This window comes from Anopheles bellator, chromosome 1 (genome assembly GCF_943735745.2).
Source record: "Anopheles bellator chromosome 1, idAnoBellAS_SP24_06.2, whole genome shotgun sequence".
Taxonomy (NCBI): Eukaryota; Metazoa; Arthropoda; class Insecta; order Diptera; family Culicidae; genus Anopheles; species Anopheles bellator.
In genome coordinates this window covers 18,475,915-18,492,620 of record NC_071285.1, presented here as the reverse complement: position 1 = coordinate 18,492,620, position 16,706 = coordinate 18,475,915, and the positions used below count along the sequence as shown (strand labels likewise).

Sequence of the window (16,706 nt, the reverse complement as noted above, 5' to 3'; positions counted from 1 at the left end):
GATGGCCCACCGGTTTGTCCCCGGGTTTTTGCAAAACATTTTACCTCAACCTCCGTAATCCTTTCTTCGGCCTTTTTATTGCTTCGTCAACTTGGTAAGCTTGTGTTGCAGTGAAGGAAATTGTGAAGGTTGCGGTCGTTTTGTGCAATGCTTATCTCGAAAGTAAACACAATAAACTAGACCAGCAAGGGGAAGTTTTTAAATGAAAATGTTTTCAACAACAAACGAAAGAAACCGAAGAAAACGATGTCCTCGATAATGAACTCGTTCGACGGTCATTTAATAAATGTTTCCATTTGTGCGGGCCATTTAATTCCAAATCGTGAAATAATTTTGTTGTTGTTATTCATTAACTTATTAATTGTGACTATCGTATGCTTCGTCTCAATACGCTTCGTTTTCTCAGAAAACCCGATGTGGAAGCAAACTTTATGGTCTAATAACATTAAACAACACATAACGTTGCCATAATAACAAATAACGTGCCCTTCACCAAAGTAAAGTTTCGCGTCTACAATATTGGGAAGTTCACTTTAAGAAATACAAACAAAATCGATGGTAAAACGCAACATTCTCGTTGACCCAATGATTCCACAACGTGCCCCGTTGATTTGCCGTTTTCCCGGGAAACGAATGGTTTCATGTTTCGTGTTTTTTTGCTCCGGCCTTTTGAAATTTAATTTCCACCCAATTGCCTAATAAATTAACGAACACCTCCCGCCGAGACCCTCGGAGTAGAGAACGATGGTTCATAAGACACGACACACAGATGACGTTAATTAGTCGTCCCAAATCGTGCCCTCTGACACGAGCCGGTGCTCGGAAGGACATTTGATGCCTTCCGTTCTCACGAAAGCCCTGGCCCCGGGGGCGTCAGCCACCACCAACGACTATTTCGTGAAGGGTTCGAAGTGGCGCTTTTTCAACGACTTAGCCCTGCTGTGTCCCTGCTGCGAACTTCTTAGCGCTTTCTTTTCGGCGCGTGTTTACGATTAATGCACAGAGCGTAAAATTGAACCCAGATCGATCGATTTCGTTTGATCGATGAAATGGAAATTCTTCACTCGAGCAAGCAAAAGGGAAAGGGAGAGAGAGTGAAATTTCAAACCAAAATTGGCAGCGAAGCACTGGAACGGTCGATGGGCAACATTGTGTTCATCAGCAACGCGCTAGCGCGTAACTGTGAGGTAAATTTTGAACCGAAAAACCGTGTCGTTGACGTCTTCGAAACGGTAGCCGCTGGCTGGAGACGGAGTGTTGGGGGGTCTGTGGGGCAGAATGGGCGGTAAGTGGCTGAAATAGCGTGTTTCGTTTCAATATCCGTTGGCATCACGTAACTTCCGGCGTTTGTAACATCTTGCGGGCTCCAAAGGGCACGGAATTTAATCAGGAATGCGAACCAACGGTTTTACGGAAGGAACCTCCGCTTGGTCGGTGCCGGTCTGCTCTGTGTAATCTGCACAATTCAACAATGCTGGTCCTGATGGCCCCCGGGCGTTAGTTGACACCGGTTGTAAAACACAGAAAGTGGGGTTATGTCGCCGCCCATGATTTATGGTAGGATGGCGGAGAAATGGTGCCAGCTACGCGCGGAATGCGCGTAAATTAAACGCGTGTCGATGTAATCGATACGCTTTTGAGGCGTTTAATTTCTTCACTTGAGCATAAACGTTGGTATGTTTCATTTCAAACCATTCCCATCTGTGGCGCATCTGTGTCGTCTTGATCTTCATTACTTTATATTAAAATGTGTCTAGGCCGTGCCGGAGAAAATCTAGAGTCCGCCAGAGCTTAAAACCGATTACGACTGGTGGCTCGGTTGTCGCCCGGACTTTGATGCTGGTGCCAAGATGGTGGTATCGTTCAACTGTTGCCTCCCGAAAATCTGTCGGCTTAGAAGAAGAATTCGCACAAGAGAACGACGACGTCTTCGGGCGTGAGAAGATTACCATTGTTGTACTGTTAATTAAATTGAAATGATAAAATACCATCTCCCGGGTAGCATCCAGTAACCGCTAGCATAAACCGTCTCCCATCAACGATCGGTGGCGGAAGTGGAAGAGTTGAGCCGAGACTCGGTTCCTCCCCGGGAGGTCGCAGGCGGAAGTGTTGAAGTCGATTGTAAGTGAACGGGAAGTGCCCCACAGAACACTCAGCCGCCTCTATTGAGTCGTTTATTGTACGCTAACAGTGTTCATCTGCGTCTTTATCAGTGCCGTGGGGGGTGGGTGACATAATTCTCGGTAGCATGGCTTATGCTGGCAGTGTTGGGTGGCTGAGCTTGGTGCCGAACCTGGTGGAGTCTGGCCCTTATCAGGTGCGATCGCCACCATCTTGAGCGTGAAACTTTTCATCTTTTATTGTGATACTGTGAGTTGTTGGGCACGATAAGCGGCTTTCCAGCGATAGACGGCGAAGCGGTAGTTAACTTGTGTCTCTCGCCGAGGTAAGTTGTTTGGCTTCTGTTCTCTCGGGCAGGGTGTTAGTTTCCCGTTGGTGCAGGTTGTTTACGGCAATGTATCTGTAAGGGGTACGTGTTTGGTGCTACTTAAGGCTAATGGAAGCTTAGTGAAAGGAATGGTGAATAGAAAAGTGTAATTGGGTGCATTTGTTTCAGTTTATGCCTCGAGCTTTTGCAAAGCATATTCGATCACGTGATTTAAGAATCATGATTATTTATTGGACCAGCACGTCTAACGGAATTTCATTGTATTTTTTTGTGCTCATTGCTTCAAGCAAGTTGAATAATGGCGTCCTTTTGAAATCTACAGACAGAGCTAGAGGAGAATATATCTTAAGAGATGCATTTAATTGTTTAAGTTTCTCTTACTTGTAAACAGTTTTGTAACACTAGAATATACTCGCAAAGTCAAAAGGAACACGATCCAGAAAGTGAACCGCGAAGGGAAAAAAGCCAAACGTCAACCGAGTACTGACCGAGAACCGTCGAATCAATTTTATGTTTTGTAGCCTTTTACAATCTGATCGAACAAGTCCATCACGCTCGATGTGACATCTAAAAATACTAATTATATTCTCCGTTTTTACCGATGAAATTCCATGTTCGCCGGTGCACGTATTGCGTGATCATTGCTTTTTATGCACCCGAGCTACATCAGTCATTCACCTTTTTTGCGGCATTCGCTCGATTCCCGCTTTTTAGTTTCGTTCCATCGACTAAAAAGCTAGCCAACCGATCAGATCAATAAAGAGATAGTGGAACACCGCTACATCAATTTGACCTCTTGGTGACACTTTTCTTTCTTACCCGTCCCCGTCCACCGTGCGCCGTGGGCTCTCCATCCCCCTAGTGATGGTAAGGGTCATAAATTGGAGTAGTCATAATTCACGCGAACCTGCGAAGAACCGCTCGGTCACTCGAGAGGCGATTTCCGACGTGTCACTAATTGATAGTGACCGTGCCTCTCGCCCGGGGTCATCACTAACCATGCACAAGACGGTCAGGTCAGTCCATGCAACATACTTCCCTGCTTCTTCATGTTTTGGGTGGGCACGATCTCGCCCTCCGTTGGAAGGCTATAAAAAACGCCGAACGCGTTCGTCCGAAGACATTTGGTAATCGCTACGAGTGTCGACAGGAGCTCACTTCTACTGGTGCTGCCACCTTCCGGAACGGATCCGGCGTTGTTTTTAGCCGATTAAAGTACCCTCCAGTGATTTATAAGGTAATGCTCTCAATTGTTTTTTTTTTGGTACGAAATCCGTGTTGAAGTGATAGAAGACGCGTGTCGCTGTCGGGTGCAAACGAAGTGATGTTGCCGTAATGTGGCCGTGATCATTGTTCGACATGATTGAAATTGATTTCCCAATCCGGCACGTCGGGTGGATTTCTTTCGAGAGGCGAGCGAAGTTATGTTGCGAATTGCTCCGTATGTGCCGTGGTTTGCCGTTTGTTGCTTGGCGCTTTGTTAGCTCTTTAGTGATGATTTCGGTTAGCGTCACACTGTGGCCCGGGCCATGGTATGGGTTGATACGGGTGCGTATCAAGGTTGAGTAGTCCCGACAATAAGCCGGAGATAATGCAATCACTGTGCGAAATGATGGGTCAAAAGTTTGTTGTTCGGGTTTGTCCGTTTATTGCCACAAGTGTTTTGCTCGGTATGAAAGGCTATTGATTAAAGCAGATGATGATTTTTCGAACAATGTTTTCTTTGCATACAATTAATTGCAGTAAAAACCGCTTTTCAAAACACTCTGCTTGATTGGGCGACATTGTGATTCAGAAATTTACTATTGGATTCTTTAATCATAAACCATTGATAAAAACACTTGAACTCCATTGACACGATTTCCCCAGCGGAATGTACGAAAATCGAACATGAACATAAAATTCACTCAACTCAATGGGTCCGCCCATTATGCTGTGCTGTAGAATAATTAAATACCGTTTGAATGGTTCACTGTAATTACTGTAATAATTTTTGGTGAATGTGGCCACCATTTAAGGGGCTCATTAAAAGCCCCGACCCGCAAGAGCGGTTCGCCAACAGCACCTTTTGAATAATTGGTATGCTGGGACCGAATGTTCGAGCAGAGTATTCGTCAATCCACACGCGGCTCGACAGCATTTGCGCTCCGTATGCTGCCACGCAACAGGTACGCCACGCCGCATTACTGCCGGTCGCCATATGTGCGCTTTTACATGCCACGTCGCTGCGACCGGGCCGGTTGCAAATGGTTGTTTTCCCGGAGGGAAAATGATGCCAACATTATGCCTGTCAGTGCGACGGCCGCCACGGTTTGTACCGTGTGTGATGCGAAATAATGGAGCAACCCGGAAATGCCGGAACATGTCTCGACTTGGTGCAAGATAGTATCGATGCGAAAGGGGGAGCGAAAACAGGAGAGACGATTTGGCGTGGGCTACCAGGCGCCCGCTTTCGCTTCGCTAGCGTTTGCACGGCCCTAATTGTCCTCTTTTTTATTTCTGTCCACCATCGAAGCGAACCCGGAGAGGCACGTTGGTATTCAAACATGGTCCGTTGTCACGATAACGGCAGCCGAAAACTCCTCCGGGAGCCGAGGGCCTGAGCAAACAAAACAAATGTCTAATTATTTCCTTACTTTTGTCGTTTCGACGAACGGCTCATCATTATCTCTCGTCCTGTGGCGTAGACATTCGTACGTTTGTGTCGTTAACAATTATCTTCCCTTTCGGTCGTTTCGGGCGTTTCGTGCAACGACCGACATTACTGGACTCGGTAAGACAGACGTTCGAGTGACTTGCTGACTATATACGGGTCATCGTTGACATTAATTAAATAAAACGGAAGCTAAAACTGCTCCCGCCAAGAATGGGGTGGTTGGGCGTGAAGTGGAGGAGACGCTCGAAGAACCACGCACGAGGCTGCCGTTCGCGTATGCGAAGTACGCCACACCAACACAGACATCGCGTGACAAGCAAAAAGGGGCTCGTCTCGTGGAGCGCATTTTTTGGTGGAAAAAATAAACAACTGAGCAGCGATCCGGTGGTCGGATGATGCCACGGGACGGTCGTCTGTGAGAGAGCGCGAGAGATAGGTTCGCATCGAAAGTACGGGATTAGAAGATATTTCAGGTGCTCAAGAACTTTTGGTAGCTTTTCCGCAACTTACCCTAAGCCTATGTCTACGTATCGTTCGTTGGGGAGTTGTTCACCTTCATGACCTACTAAGCAAAATGCCCAGCACTGGTTACCAAAAGTAACTTTAGTAAAATGGAGTTTATATTAAAACCGGATCTCAATTCTTGTTCCTTTTGGGAATTTAGCTCCATGATAAGAAGCCAGGACAGTTGGTCGGGCGATCACTAGTGGCCATGGGTTATGGCAACACTGCCTTGGCCGATGTGGTTCACTACTAGGAAGAGAGCAGAGAGAAAGCGAGAACCGCGAGAGAGCGTAAATACACTTTAAATTGAATCAATTTCGGGGGCGCGCATACACCGAGAAGAGCAGCTGTTGAACCTCGAGCTCGACGCTCTGAGAAGGACTGTAGTCGGCGTATGCGAAATGTGTCTTGTTGCGCGAGTGTTGGTTATGGAGCAGACAACACAAGCAGCGTGGCCGGTTTGCTTGTATCTGCCCCCACTAGTGGCAGTCGTGTGCTGGAACCGCTATGCACTAGAAGAGATACAGGCCCTCGGACACATTACTGAAAACGGGCAGTCAGGAAAACGCAGGTAGCGGGCACAGATCGATCGTTCTGGCCATTTCTTAATTGACGGGTCCAAGGTCCAAGAAGCTTTGCACTGGAAGCTCCAGGTCATAAATCAGCCTCCTGCGAGAGAAGCAGCTATCGGTGTACCGAAAAATTGTCCGAGAGATCGAGCGGGTGAATGAGAAAGAGAGTGCTCGAGAGAAATGGTGTTTGGTATGCCGGCCAGTTCCGGTTGGCGTGAGTGAAATGGCACATCGAAAGCCGAGCCACCGACGGAACGTGTTCGGCAAGTGAGCGATTGGCGTACTGTGGGCACGGCCAAGAAAACAAGCGCGAAAATCGACTTCCCACCAGAAAGCAACAAGTTTTTGCCGAGTTAGGAAGGGCCTTTGTTTTGGTTTTTCCCAACTGACAGCTGGTGGCTGTACCGTGCTCCGTCGGTCGCCTGCTCTTTCCCCGGCCGCTTGGCCCACTGCTCCATCGCTCGTGCCGTTGCTGGTGCGCGTGGCGACTGGGTGAGAGTGTATGGCCTCCATCGTCTTGGTTGCATGTGTGTGGTCAGCGTAAACCGGTCAGCGGTTGCATCGTGGCCAGAGTGTTGGTACAGTGTTTTGATAGTTTTTTGACAGAACAAAACCGCCACGAAATCGTCGACAGTTTTCCAATACCTCCTGTTGCCGTGTTGCGTGGCACAAAAAAAAAGCGAGACATCCTGCTCCTTGTTTGTGTCGATGGGTGCCTGTGGTTGCCCGGTTCCAATCGGAGTTGGCTGTGAAGCGGCAGTTGTCTTTCGTGGTTGAACCAGTTGTTGCTGTGAGTAAGAGATTTCGGTGTTACCTTTTCGGTGCTCTCCAGGAATCAGGGCAGGAAGTGGAAACCGGGGCAAGGCGCCGCGAACGAAACAAAAATAAATAGAAAAAGAAATGTCAGGACCCACTTCGTTAGTCGGAGCGGAAGAGGATGAGCAAACCAATTACGACACACCGGACGAGACCGGCCTTACGAAGTCGCAGAAGGTGGCCCTGACGGCGGCGTGGAGTATCGTGAAGAAGGATTTGGTCACGCACGGGCGCAATATCTTCGTGATGTAAGTAATCGCCAATCCGAGCCGCGAAGGCCGCGAGTAATCGATGCGATTTGCTTTTCCGAACAGCTTCTTCGAGGAGTACCCGCAGTATCTGGACTACTTTGATTTCTCGGCCTCTGAAACGGTGAGCCCGGATCTGGGCGAAAATCGTTCCCTCCACGCGCACGCTATCAATGTGATGAACTTCATCGGTACCCTGATCGACTACGGGCTGAAAGATCCGTCATTGATGAAGTGTAGCCTGGCGAAGCTCGTCCGGAACCACCGGAGGCGCAACGTGTCGAAGGAGGACGTGGGTGTAAGTATCCTAGGTCATCCAGCTGATATGCAGGCATTACTGGTGTGTTGCTTTTGTTGCTCAATTCAGGCCGTCGGAGGTGTCATTATGCGCTACTGTTTGAACGCCCTGGAAGAGCATAAAACGAAGACACTAGAGGAAGCGTTCGAGGCATTCCTTGGCACCGTAGCGGCTGCATTCGAGTGAGACCAATCGCAGATGCTGGAACCTGGAGTAAGATCATCATCAGTATCATCTTCACTGTCATCGACGCCCACCGTTAGCCCATCGTACACCACCTAAGGAGCCTGGGTGAATGCCGCCGAGCACTTCCCGCGTTTCCGAGAAGCTAGACTCGGGCCTAAGCAGCAATAGTGCAGCCACTTTCACTCTCCGTGAACCATTTCAACATGACACGGGCGCTTTTTATGGTCAGAATAGAATAAAATTTTCAGTATCGTATCTCCGTTTGGACTTGTGACCGTTCTTCTCTGCCCGCTACGGCAAGTTCGACAAAAGTCTTCGAGTTGGAGCATTTTGAATGTTTGACAACTTTCGATCGAAGTTCGATCAATACCCGTTCAATTTATCGCGAACCTCCCAGACCACAGAACTTCTTCTTTTAGGCATCACACTCGGGAGGCCGTGGACCTCAGTTTGCAGACTTCACAAAGCGGTGGCCTGGTGCTAGGTGCATCGACTGTTCCGCAAAACCCAACCCCGACAAGTCTAATTGAGTTCAATTAAAAGCAATAAAGAAAAGTTTGCCTAACGGGACCAATCGATCGGTGCGGGTTCCGGCCAGCAGACCGATGATTAATCTTATCCTTCTCTCTCACCCTGTGGTGACCCTCGTCGATTCGGATGACTTGAAGCTTTGGCCATGTCCTTTGTGGTGCTAAACGGAAACGGAAATGCTAGCCGAACGGAGCAACGTTCTACTTCCGCGTAGCTTCGCGTAGGGTCATAAATCGTTCAACACACGGTGTGCCGATACGGAATTGCGGAACCGTTATACGCTGTACGGTGTCGGATCCGGTTTTGCTTTGAGTATAGCAGAGCTTTCGCGGATAATTTACTTCCTTTTATCCAATGGCGAGTATTTTTTATGTCCGTCCACGTCGGACAAGGACGTAGTTTATGTGTGTATGTTGTTCCGTTTGGGCGAGCCCATCACGTACACCGTGGACCGTTCGATCCGTGCGATTCCCCCGTTAAATGATATCCGAAGCTCGCACTTTCCGCTGTTCGGCTTCCGTTTCTTTTTTCTCAGGCAATACATTTTCTCGATATCTTCGGAAGTCCTTGGAGGTTTCGGTGGGATCCCTATTGTTCATCGTCACTGATAGAGACCGTTTACTCCGCGGTTTGGATCGCCGTTGTTCCAAAACCTCAATGACGCGCGGGTTACAAAACGGGGGAAACGGAAGTGAAATATTTCATTCACATCAACCCTTAGCAACATGTAATAGAAAGAACAGTCCTTCTTACTCTTCAGGTTATATATCCGGGTCTTGGGCAGAGCGTACCATCGGTCCCAGAAGTCGGTCGCACAGGCGGATAAGACATTCTACCCCAGAAGTCCAGTCACGGTCCTTCCGAGAAAATGGGGGCGCCTGGTGGGTTTCATAAATAAGTGTTTTCTACCCGTAACACGAGCGCCCAAAGAAAATGATAAGAATTTGCAGTAAATCAACGAAGCACCGCCGCTTGGAACACCGCCAGTGACGTCCGGCGAGCTGGGACGAAGTTGTTTTGTGAGCATTCCAAAAACAGTCATCATCACCACCGTCATCGTAATCAAAATTACGAGTAGCGCCGCTACTTGGACGGCAACTGCCAAGCACCGGAAGTGCTCACGACGGTTTTGTGCATAGTTATGAGGAGACTTTATGGGTTAGTGGACTTAGTATTTGCTGCTCGCCACCTTCCAAACCTAACAGTTCCAGTTTTACAAACACTCATGCAAGACCCAAAAAGGACTTACGTTTCTGCCAACCGGATGTCTCTGTTTAAATGGTTTGTTCCCTTCCCGATTTGTTTCTTCAACTAGTTGCTAAGTGGCAATGGGTCGTGAAGCAGAAAAGCTCCGCAAAGCTTCCAACCTAGCATTAGAGAGAGGCAGAGAGAGGGAGAAACAGAGAGAGGAAGCCAGGAAAGTTAGTCTTGAACTTCCTTCGTGGATCAGAAGGTTTTTGGTGAATAATGGGAGCCCTTTCTGGCGGTGCCATTAGTTTGAGTACTGGTCCCACTTCTGCACATGATGGATCAGCCCGGTCCGCCTGGTTTGAGGTGCACAAACTGTGGTGCGATAATGCTTACAGCTAAGTTGCTGATCCGGTTTCAGTTCTCCTTCCTGGAAACTGAACCCATTCCGGGCGATGATGAGTGAGTGTGGGAGCCATTTTTCCACCCAAGACATTGTGCTGTTTTCGGTGCGGACATGTTTATTTTTTGTTTGTTCATTGGACCGATTATGAAGCACCAAAGTCATGTACAGACCGCGTAACTAGTCCGAAAGCTTAACGTTTTCCGAGGTGTTGTTTGGAGTTGGACAAGAAGTGGTTGCAAAAGAGTGAAGCCAAAGTAAATGCTAGGAAACCGATTATAAACATTTGTTACCACTGCGAAGAAGAGAGATCCTCGGTCATCTATCATGTCCATCCGTTGCTCTGCAAAAGCTCGTTGTACTTCAGTACGGACGTTACTTCACTTTGTATTTTTTTCTGCTTATCTTTGTTTGTCAATTTAGCCGAAATTTAATGCCTCAGATGTTCAAATTCAAAAATCAAGAGAGTTTTGAAATATGTTCGGGTTGTGACAAAAGTACAAAGAAATGAACAAAAATTTAACAACTGAATTCTATTTGTCTTCATCGGTAAGTAATAAAATAATTTTTATTTTATCTATAATGTTTAACACTAGTGAAAGAGTGAAAGAGTAGAGAGACCTAATCTAGTGAATATTTAACGTGAACTCAAACGACACTCAAACGGCGTAACGGCTTGATGCCTCCATATACGAATCGAACATGAAATCACAACTTTCCTCACCAACTTTGAAACAAACGGTTGCCGACGAAACTTTGGTAGCAATGGAAACTATATTTCACGTTCAAACTATCCCGGCCGTAATCCAGTGCACAGGGCAGAAGTTCTCATTATCTTACCGTGGAATAATGCATGATTGTTCCGAACAAAGTTTCTCCGATAAATAGGTGCACTTGCCGGTGCGTGTTTCCCACCTTAGCCCATTTATTTTTCTACTTCATTTGCCCGGTTGCCATTGCTTATTTATCCTCCACCGCATTTATCTAAAGAACCGCTTCGTTCGAAAACTTTTAAACTAACGCGAATAATTTATGGTAGTGCCGTCTGCTGCCGTCTCACCCTCAGGGCCCGTATCGATGACAAAAAAGCTCATTTTCACCTTCTCCAACCCACCGGGTCATAATTGTAGGAACGATACTGCGGTACTGCCGCGAAGCGCTGCGTCTTTCGATTTGGTGAACCGTTGCAATTTCCATTAATCATTTCTATGTCGTCTAGTTTGTACGGAAATGACTGTAAGACTAAGCACCGAAATTGAACGAGAGAAAGGCTCCTAATGGAAGGTGCTACTGAATGGGAAACCAATGGATGTGTTTCGAATTGCGGAAACCGAAGAAAGAGCTCATTGATTTATTTAACGGTTCATTCGATGCCAGGTGACCCGAATTCACATCGTTTGGTATTAAACAGAAAATTGTTAGCTTTGGAAAGTTTCCTTTTTCGTCATTTAAGATAAATTGATGTTAAATAAATGAGCTGTGACTAGCAAAGCACACAAAATATTTTAAATTTTGTACCTTTTTAATTATTCTGTGGCTCTTTTCTTGGTCTATGGACTTTGTTGTAATAAAAGCGTCTTCCGGAAATGGCAACGCACAGTAATGGTTTTCGAAATATCTACTATAAATTTCACCAACTGTACCCAATTTCACTGTATTTTAATTTCCAAGCCACCAACCGGTATATACCAGAGAATGATACTTGAATTGTAACGGATCGGTTTTGAAGAAATACCATAGTGCCATAAACATAAATTGGCCCTGCACCCCCAGCGTTACATATATTTGCATGCTCAACGGGCTTATGCGCAAAACTTATTCCATGAAGTCCGACTATTCGACCACCATTCCCCATTCGAAGCATTGGCACTAGGGCCGTTGCAACTGGCGCAAAGGCAATCACCCTGAGGGGGTGTCCTGATAAAACTTCAAATCCTGCACTCCTGTTACTATGCATGGATGGAATTTCAGCACTCCCGTATGCTCAGTGTGATCAACCGGAATCGATCGATTGACTGATGGATCGGTTGCAGGGTGCGTGCGCGTGAAAGTCGGTCATCCGGAAGCGGAACTTGTCAGGATATGTGGGCACCGCGTCCTATCCACCTATGGCGGTAGGATTCGCCCGAAAACTGTTGCTTAGCAATTTTATTGAAAGTGTTCTGTATTTCATTGCAATGTTAAATCGAAACGGGAAAAGTTTGACAAAAATAGCACTCAAGATAGTAATGGCCTCGGTGCGTCAGTAGGGTGACATTTTATTCATAGGCCCCATTTTTTAGCAAGCTTCACGACCTGGCGAAACAGAACTGTTCTGCACCGAAGCAATTTAAACACCTGCTTTGCCTGTTTTCTAGTGGCAACGGAGCGGAAGTCGAACAGGCGATGAAATTGATTACTCCTGCTCACTATTGTGGCTATGGTCCGTCAAGCTTCATGTCGTGTTCCGAGGCTCCGTTCTCCGAAGGGGCCTGTTTCGGCATTCGGCAGGCGCAATAGAGATTGACGGGGTGAGCACAAACACCACAAGATTAATTTCCGCTAGCAGCTTTCCGATCGATTCACATGCTGGGCTCGTTTTGCTGGTGTAAGGTTTTGCTAATTTTAGATAAGATAGGACAAACAAACGGCCTGCGTAGTGAGCTTACTGTTTTAGGCGTACGGCCGCCGTACGGTTGTTGGTTGCGATTCCGTGATCAATCGGATTGAACACTGCCAGGATTCTTCACACTACGACAAGATGTCATGTAAGCAGTTGTGGTAAATTAGGGTATTGAAATCTGAATCACATCGAATTAATTCGAACAAGAACTGTAACAACTCATGTTCAGCTGTTCCAGTTTTTGTTGCAATGGCAGTTCCAAAGAGCGATTAATATTGGGCTCTGGAATGAATGGGATTTGTAATTTTTGATGCAACATGCAACGTATTACTTTCACCATGGGCAATATTCTGCTATTCAACGGTTCACGAACAATTATTATAGGTCACTAAATTTAGAAACATCCGTATCGGCTACAGTCGCGTATCAATAAACAAATGGGGCCAAATTGCTTGACGTCAATATTTTCCATTACGGGCGAAATGTAATAAAGACGCAAAACATTTGCGTCAATCAATCCCAAAATAATTCCAATTCGATTCGATCGGACCACTCGACCGCCTTTTCCTTTTCATTTTGTTCCACGGTTGATAAATGAACCGGCGTAGCGGCGCACCGGAAACCTGGCGACGAGTTGCGTGTTGATGGGAAAATTAGAACCCATTAATTTGCGCGCCCACCAACTCCCAGCTCGGTGCCGGGAAGCGGGCCCAAAAGGAAGAATCAATTTTCGTGTAAACCACTGTAATTCATTTCCCTAAGCCACCGCGAGGTTTGGTTTAATCTTCGGGACAAGCTTCCGCGAACCTCACCTCCGACGTCGGTTGGGGAGATTAAATTAAATTCATATTCAAAAATTAAAACCCGAACCTCGGACCGTATTCCGGGGCTCGGGACCGAATTCCGAAACCGTCTATCCGGAAGCGGGGTCACGGCTTGGGAAATTTTATCACGAACAGAAAACTAATCTTATCGCCATTGTCTTCTGCGGGAGGTGCAAGGCTTGAGGTGCGGCCCGCTCAACACTTTCGGTTTCTGGGGTTATTAATTTCGCTCGGTAAGCCACAAGTCTTCCGTAAAGGATGCCCTTTAGGGCCACCGCGCCCGAGAAAGGTAGGTGTTACAATGGCGAATGACCGAACGGGTACCGCGTGAGGGTTATCCTTTTATTTTAAATTAATTTCAGTTCGCGGTTCAATACTTCCGAGCGTGGGTCGGTTGGAAAGGTCTCGGCGAAATAATATCTACTTCGAAGCGTAATATTTGCCGCCGAAACGTGTCCTCGGTTCGAGTTTCGGTTTAATATACCTTTCCGTGGTGTCCTTTTGCGATGCTGTGGGCACACACGTCCGCCACGTAAGGTCCTGTGACCGCGAGCCAACAACCAACGTGCGAGATTGGACCGAACGAATGAGATTGTTTTTTTAGGGGACGGCTTGTGGTATTCGACCTTTGGTTCTACGCAGGGACCGTGTGAGATGATCCACGACACAGTTTCACTCAAAGGATCGAAACGATGTGGCAGAGTCCCAAAGGGTATCAACTCCAACATATTGTACCACAAAAGACCACAATTGAACGTGCGGTAACGTGTTTTAAAATATCTGAAACTTTTATACGACAAAATTGATAGTAGTTTAATTTAGTAGGACATAGAAATGACAGAAGCGTATGGCTACGAGAACCGTAACATTTCGTCGGAGCCCTGTTCGGGTTTGTGTCAACCGTACCGTAGCTAAAATAGTGCAAAACACACTTCCATTTGTGTTTCGCTCAAATACACATTGCATTGCCGATGCTCACAACAATGTCGCTTTGAGCGGACTTTTTTTCCCGGTTACAAGTGGCAAACGAACTCCAGAACTGGAGAAGGGCGGATCCTAGCACGAATCACGTGCCGTGACGTAAGGTAATTTTTTAAATCACTATTTGTTTTCGATTAACATCGAAAACGGGATTGTACTTTTCTGTTCGCTGCTATTATTTCAGCCCCGGTCGTTCCCGGCCCGGCCGAACGGGCTTCGTTTGCATACACTTAACGAATGCATTTCGGTATTCCATCCCAATCGATCGGATATGTCTGGGTTCTGTGACCCAGAAGTGCGTGATGGTGTGCCCGCTGATGGCGTTCTGGTTTGCGATTATTATTAACCTTTTTGCATTAGCTACTGCCAATCATTCGATTATAGAAAGTGTCTTTCCACGAAATGTATTTAGTTACACAACTATAGCGCGTTCCTTCAGTCTACTGCCAGGTATCGGATTCTGGGCACAGAATTGCTATTTTTTTGTATTGATCAAACAGTTTTCCCAGTTTTAATTTGAAACCGGAACTCGGTCCGCGGGTTCGCGTTTCAAGCTGCAGTAAGATGCAACGTGGAGCCTGATGAAGCCAATAAAAAAACCCGAAACGTAATAAAACATCAAATTAAACCAATTGTTTGCAGTGCATGAGCGCACGCGAGAGAGAGCTTCAAATGAAACAATTGTCTGCGGAGCCAAAAGGTACTTCCGATCGAAAACGAGTTGTAAATTGTAACCGTTAATACTTCCGACCGCAAATCGCGACGTGCTTTTTTTGGTAGTGCACGTCGGTTTGAACCGACTGGTCGGCAGAGGAATAAAATAATAATAAAGTGAAAGGAAAAACCAGGAACTGAAGCCGTGGTGCTGCGGAAAACCACCCGAGAACGTGCCATTTTCCACCGTTCCGATTGCAGTGGGAATGCATGAGATTGTGCGGACGCGAGAAGGGTGAAGTTGGGAACCTGAGCCGGGTATCATTCAATCATACACACGCATCCCTTGCGTAACTCCTGGTTTGTTGTATTGTTTTTTCCATCAAAGGACTGCGGAAATGGTCCTTGACCGAATGGTTCGACGGGTGGGAAAAAAGTTCAATTAAATCGTGGAAGTGGAAAATGGAAAACGGTCGCTCGGCAAGCGAGGCGAAGAACAAAAATACTTTTGAAAGGGGCCCCCACAAAACCCTGGGGCTACGGTTCGTTACACAAGAGGCATCAATCCTTCGGTGGATCTTCGCACAACGGACCAGCAACGGAGCGTTGATTTTACGTGGGCCAACCAAAGGGCCAAAGCAAGGATAATGATTTTGCTCGGACACGTTACGGTGGCCCGCGCTAGGCTCAGGGGTGGATTGTGAATTTTTGATCCACGCGAACCATCAACGCCGGCGACTTTGGGCCGGATGGACGTAACGCAGAACGACCGCGACCGCGTTGATCGAATCGAACTGGCTGCAATGATGCGGTTTTGAGGTTTTGGAGTTGTGCGGAACGGAAAGACGTTTGCGGTGTGGTCGGCAAACGATTCGATTCCACTGAAAAGCCCGCCGTTGCAACGGAAGCATTGGTTCGGTCCGGAGAACAAAAATAGGTGGTCGGCAAATATTCGCCCAACCCGACACAAAAAAAGGTGTAGCAAATTTTCAACACAACGCTTTTCGCAGGAGAACACCGTTGGGCCGGGGTTTGGATTCGGGTCGGCCCAAACGATTGTTTTATCCTTTGCCACACGGGGAACGGTTTTGCATTCGGGGAAACCGCCGGCTACCGATCGATAGAATGCAGCGTAGGCCCCCAAGTTATAGTCCATACCACTAGGCTACGTGGGGTTGCAGCTTTATGTGCCGTGTTTATTGAAACACAAAAAAATTGACACGTTTGGGTATCTGTAAATACGTGTGTAGGGACCCTTATAAGGGCTGTGCTATGGGCCTTCCCATTCGAGGTCAGTGTTCAACCCCTGCTGTTTCCATAATCATAATTTCGATGTTAAACTGGATAGTAAATAATGATTTCCCTCGCTAATCACGTTGCAGATCCGGCCGGTAGCTTTGTCATCGTCAACTTTTGCGCTATCGGAACGTGATTAAATCGACAAATCCGCAACGCGGCCAACGGAGACTGATTGAAATTTATGTTTCAAACCAACACGAAACCCGGCCACTGGCCTGACGTTGCGTTGCGCATTTATTTTTGCTGCTCGTCGGAACTCTCGGCTCGAATAAACAAATTATAAAACAAAGCCCACAATATGACCGAGCCCGGGGGCGTTGAAAAAATAAACATAAAATAGAAACTCGAGTACCGGCGGCTGGAGCGCGACCGAGCCGAGCCCGATGTGACCTATTAGCTTTCGACCGCAGACCGCCATCGATTATCGAGCTCATCCTTGTTCATTTTGGTTAGACGATTAAGCTGCGCGACTCGATAACGAGGATCGATTGGTTT

At 47.0% G+C, this 16,706-nt stretch overlaps 1 protein-coding gene across 1 annotated transcript; it reads left to right on the top strand.

Annotated features, from left to right (window-relative positions):
- The first annotated feature begins 6,312 nt into the window (after positions 1-6,312).
- Positions 6,313-7,900, top strand: LOC131216455 (uncharacterized). Its single transcript, XM_058210951.1, has 3 exons — positions 6,313-7,245; positions 7,312-7,543; positions 7,613-7,900. The coding sequence occupies exons 1-3, from the start codon at positions 7,082-7,084 to the stop codon at positions 7,727-7,729; spliced, it is 513 nt and encodes a 170-aa protein (XP_058066934.1). The 5' UTR covers positions 6,313-7,081; the 3' UTR covers positions 7,730-7,900.
- Positions 7,901-16,706: the final 8,806 nt, after the last annotated feature.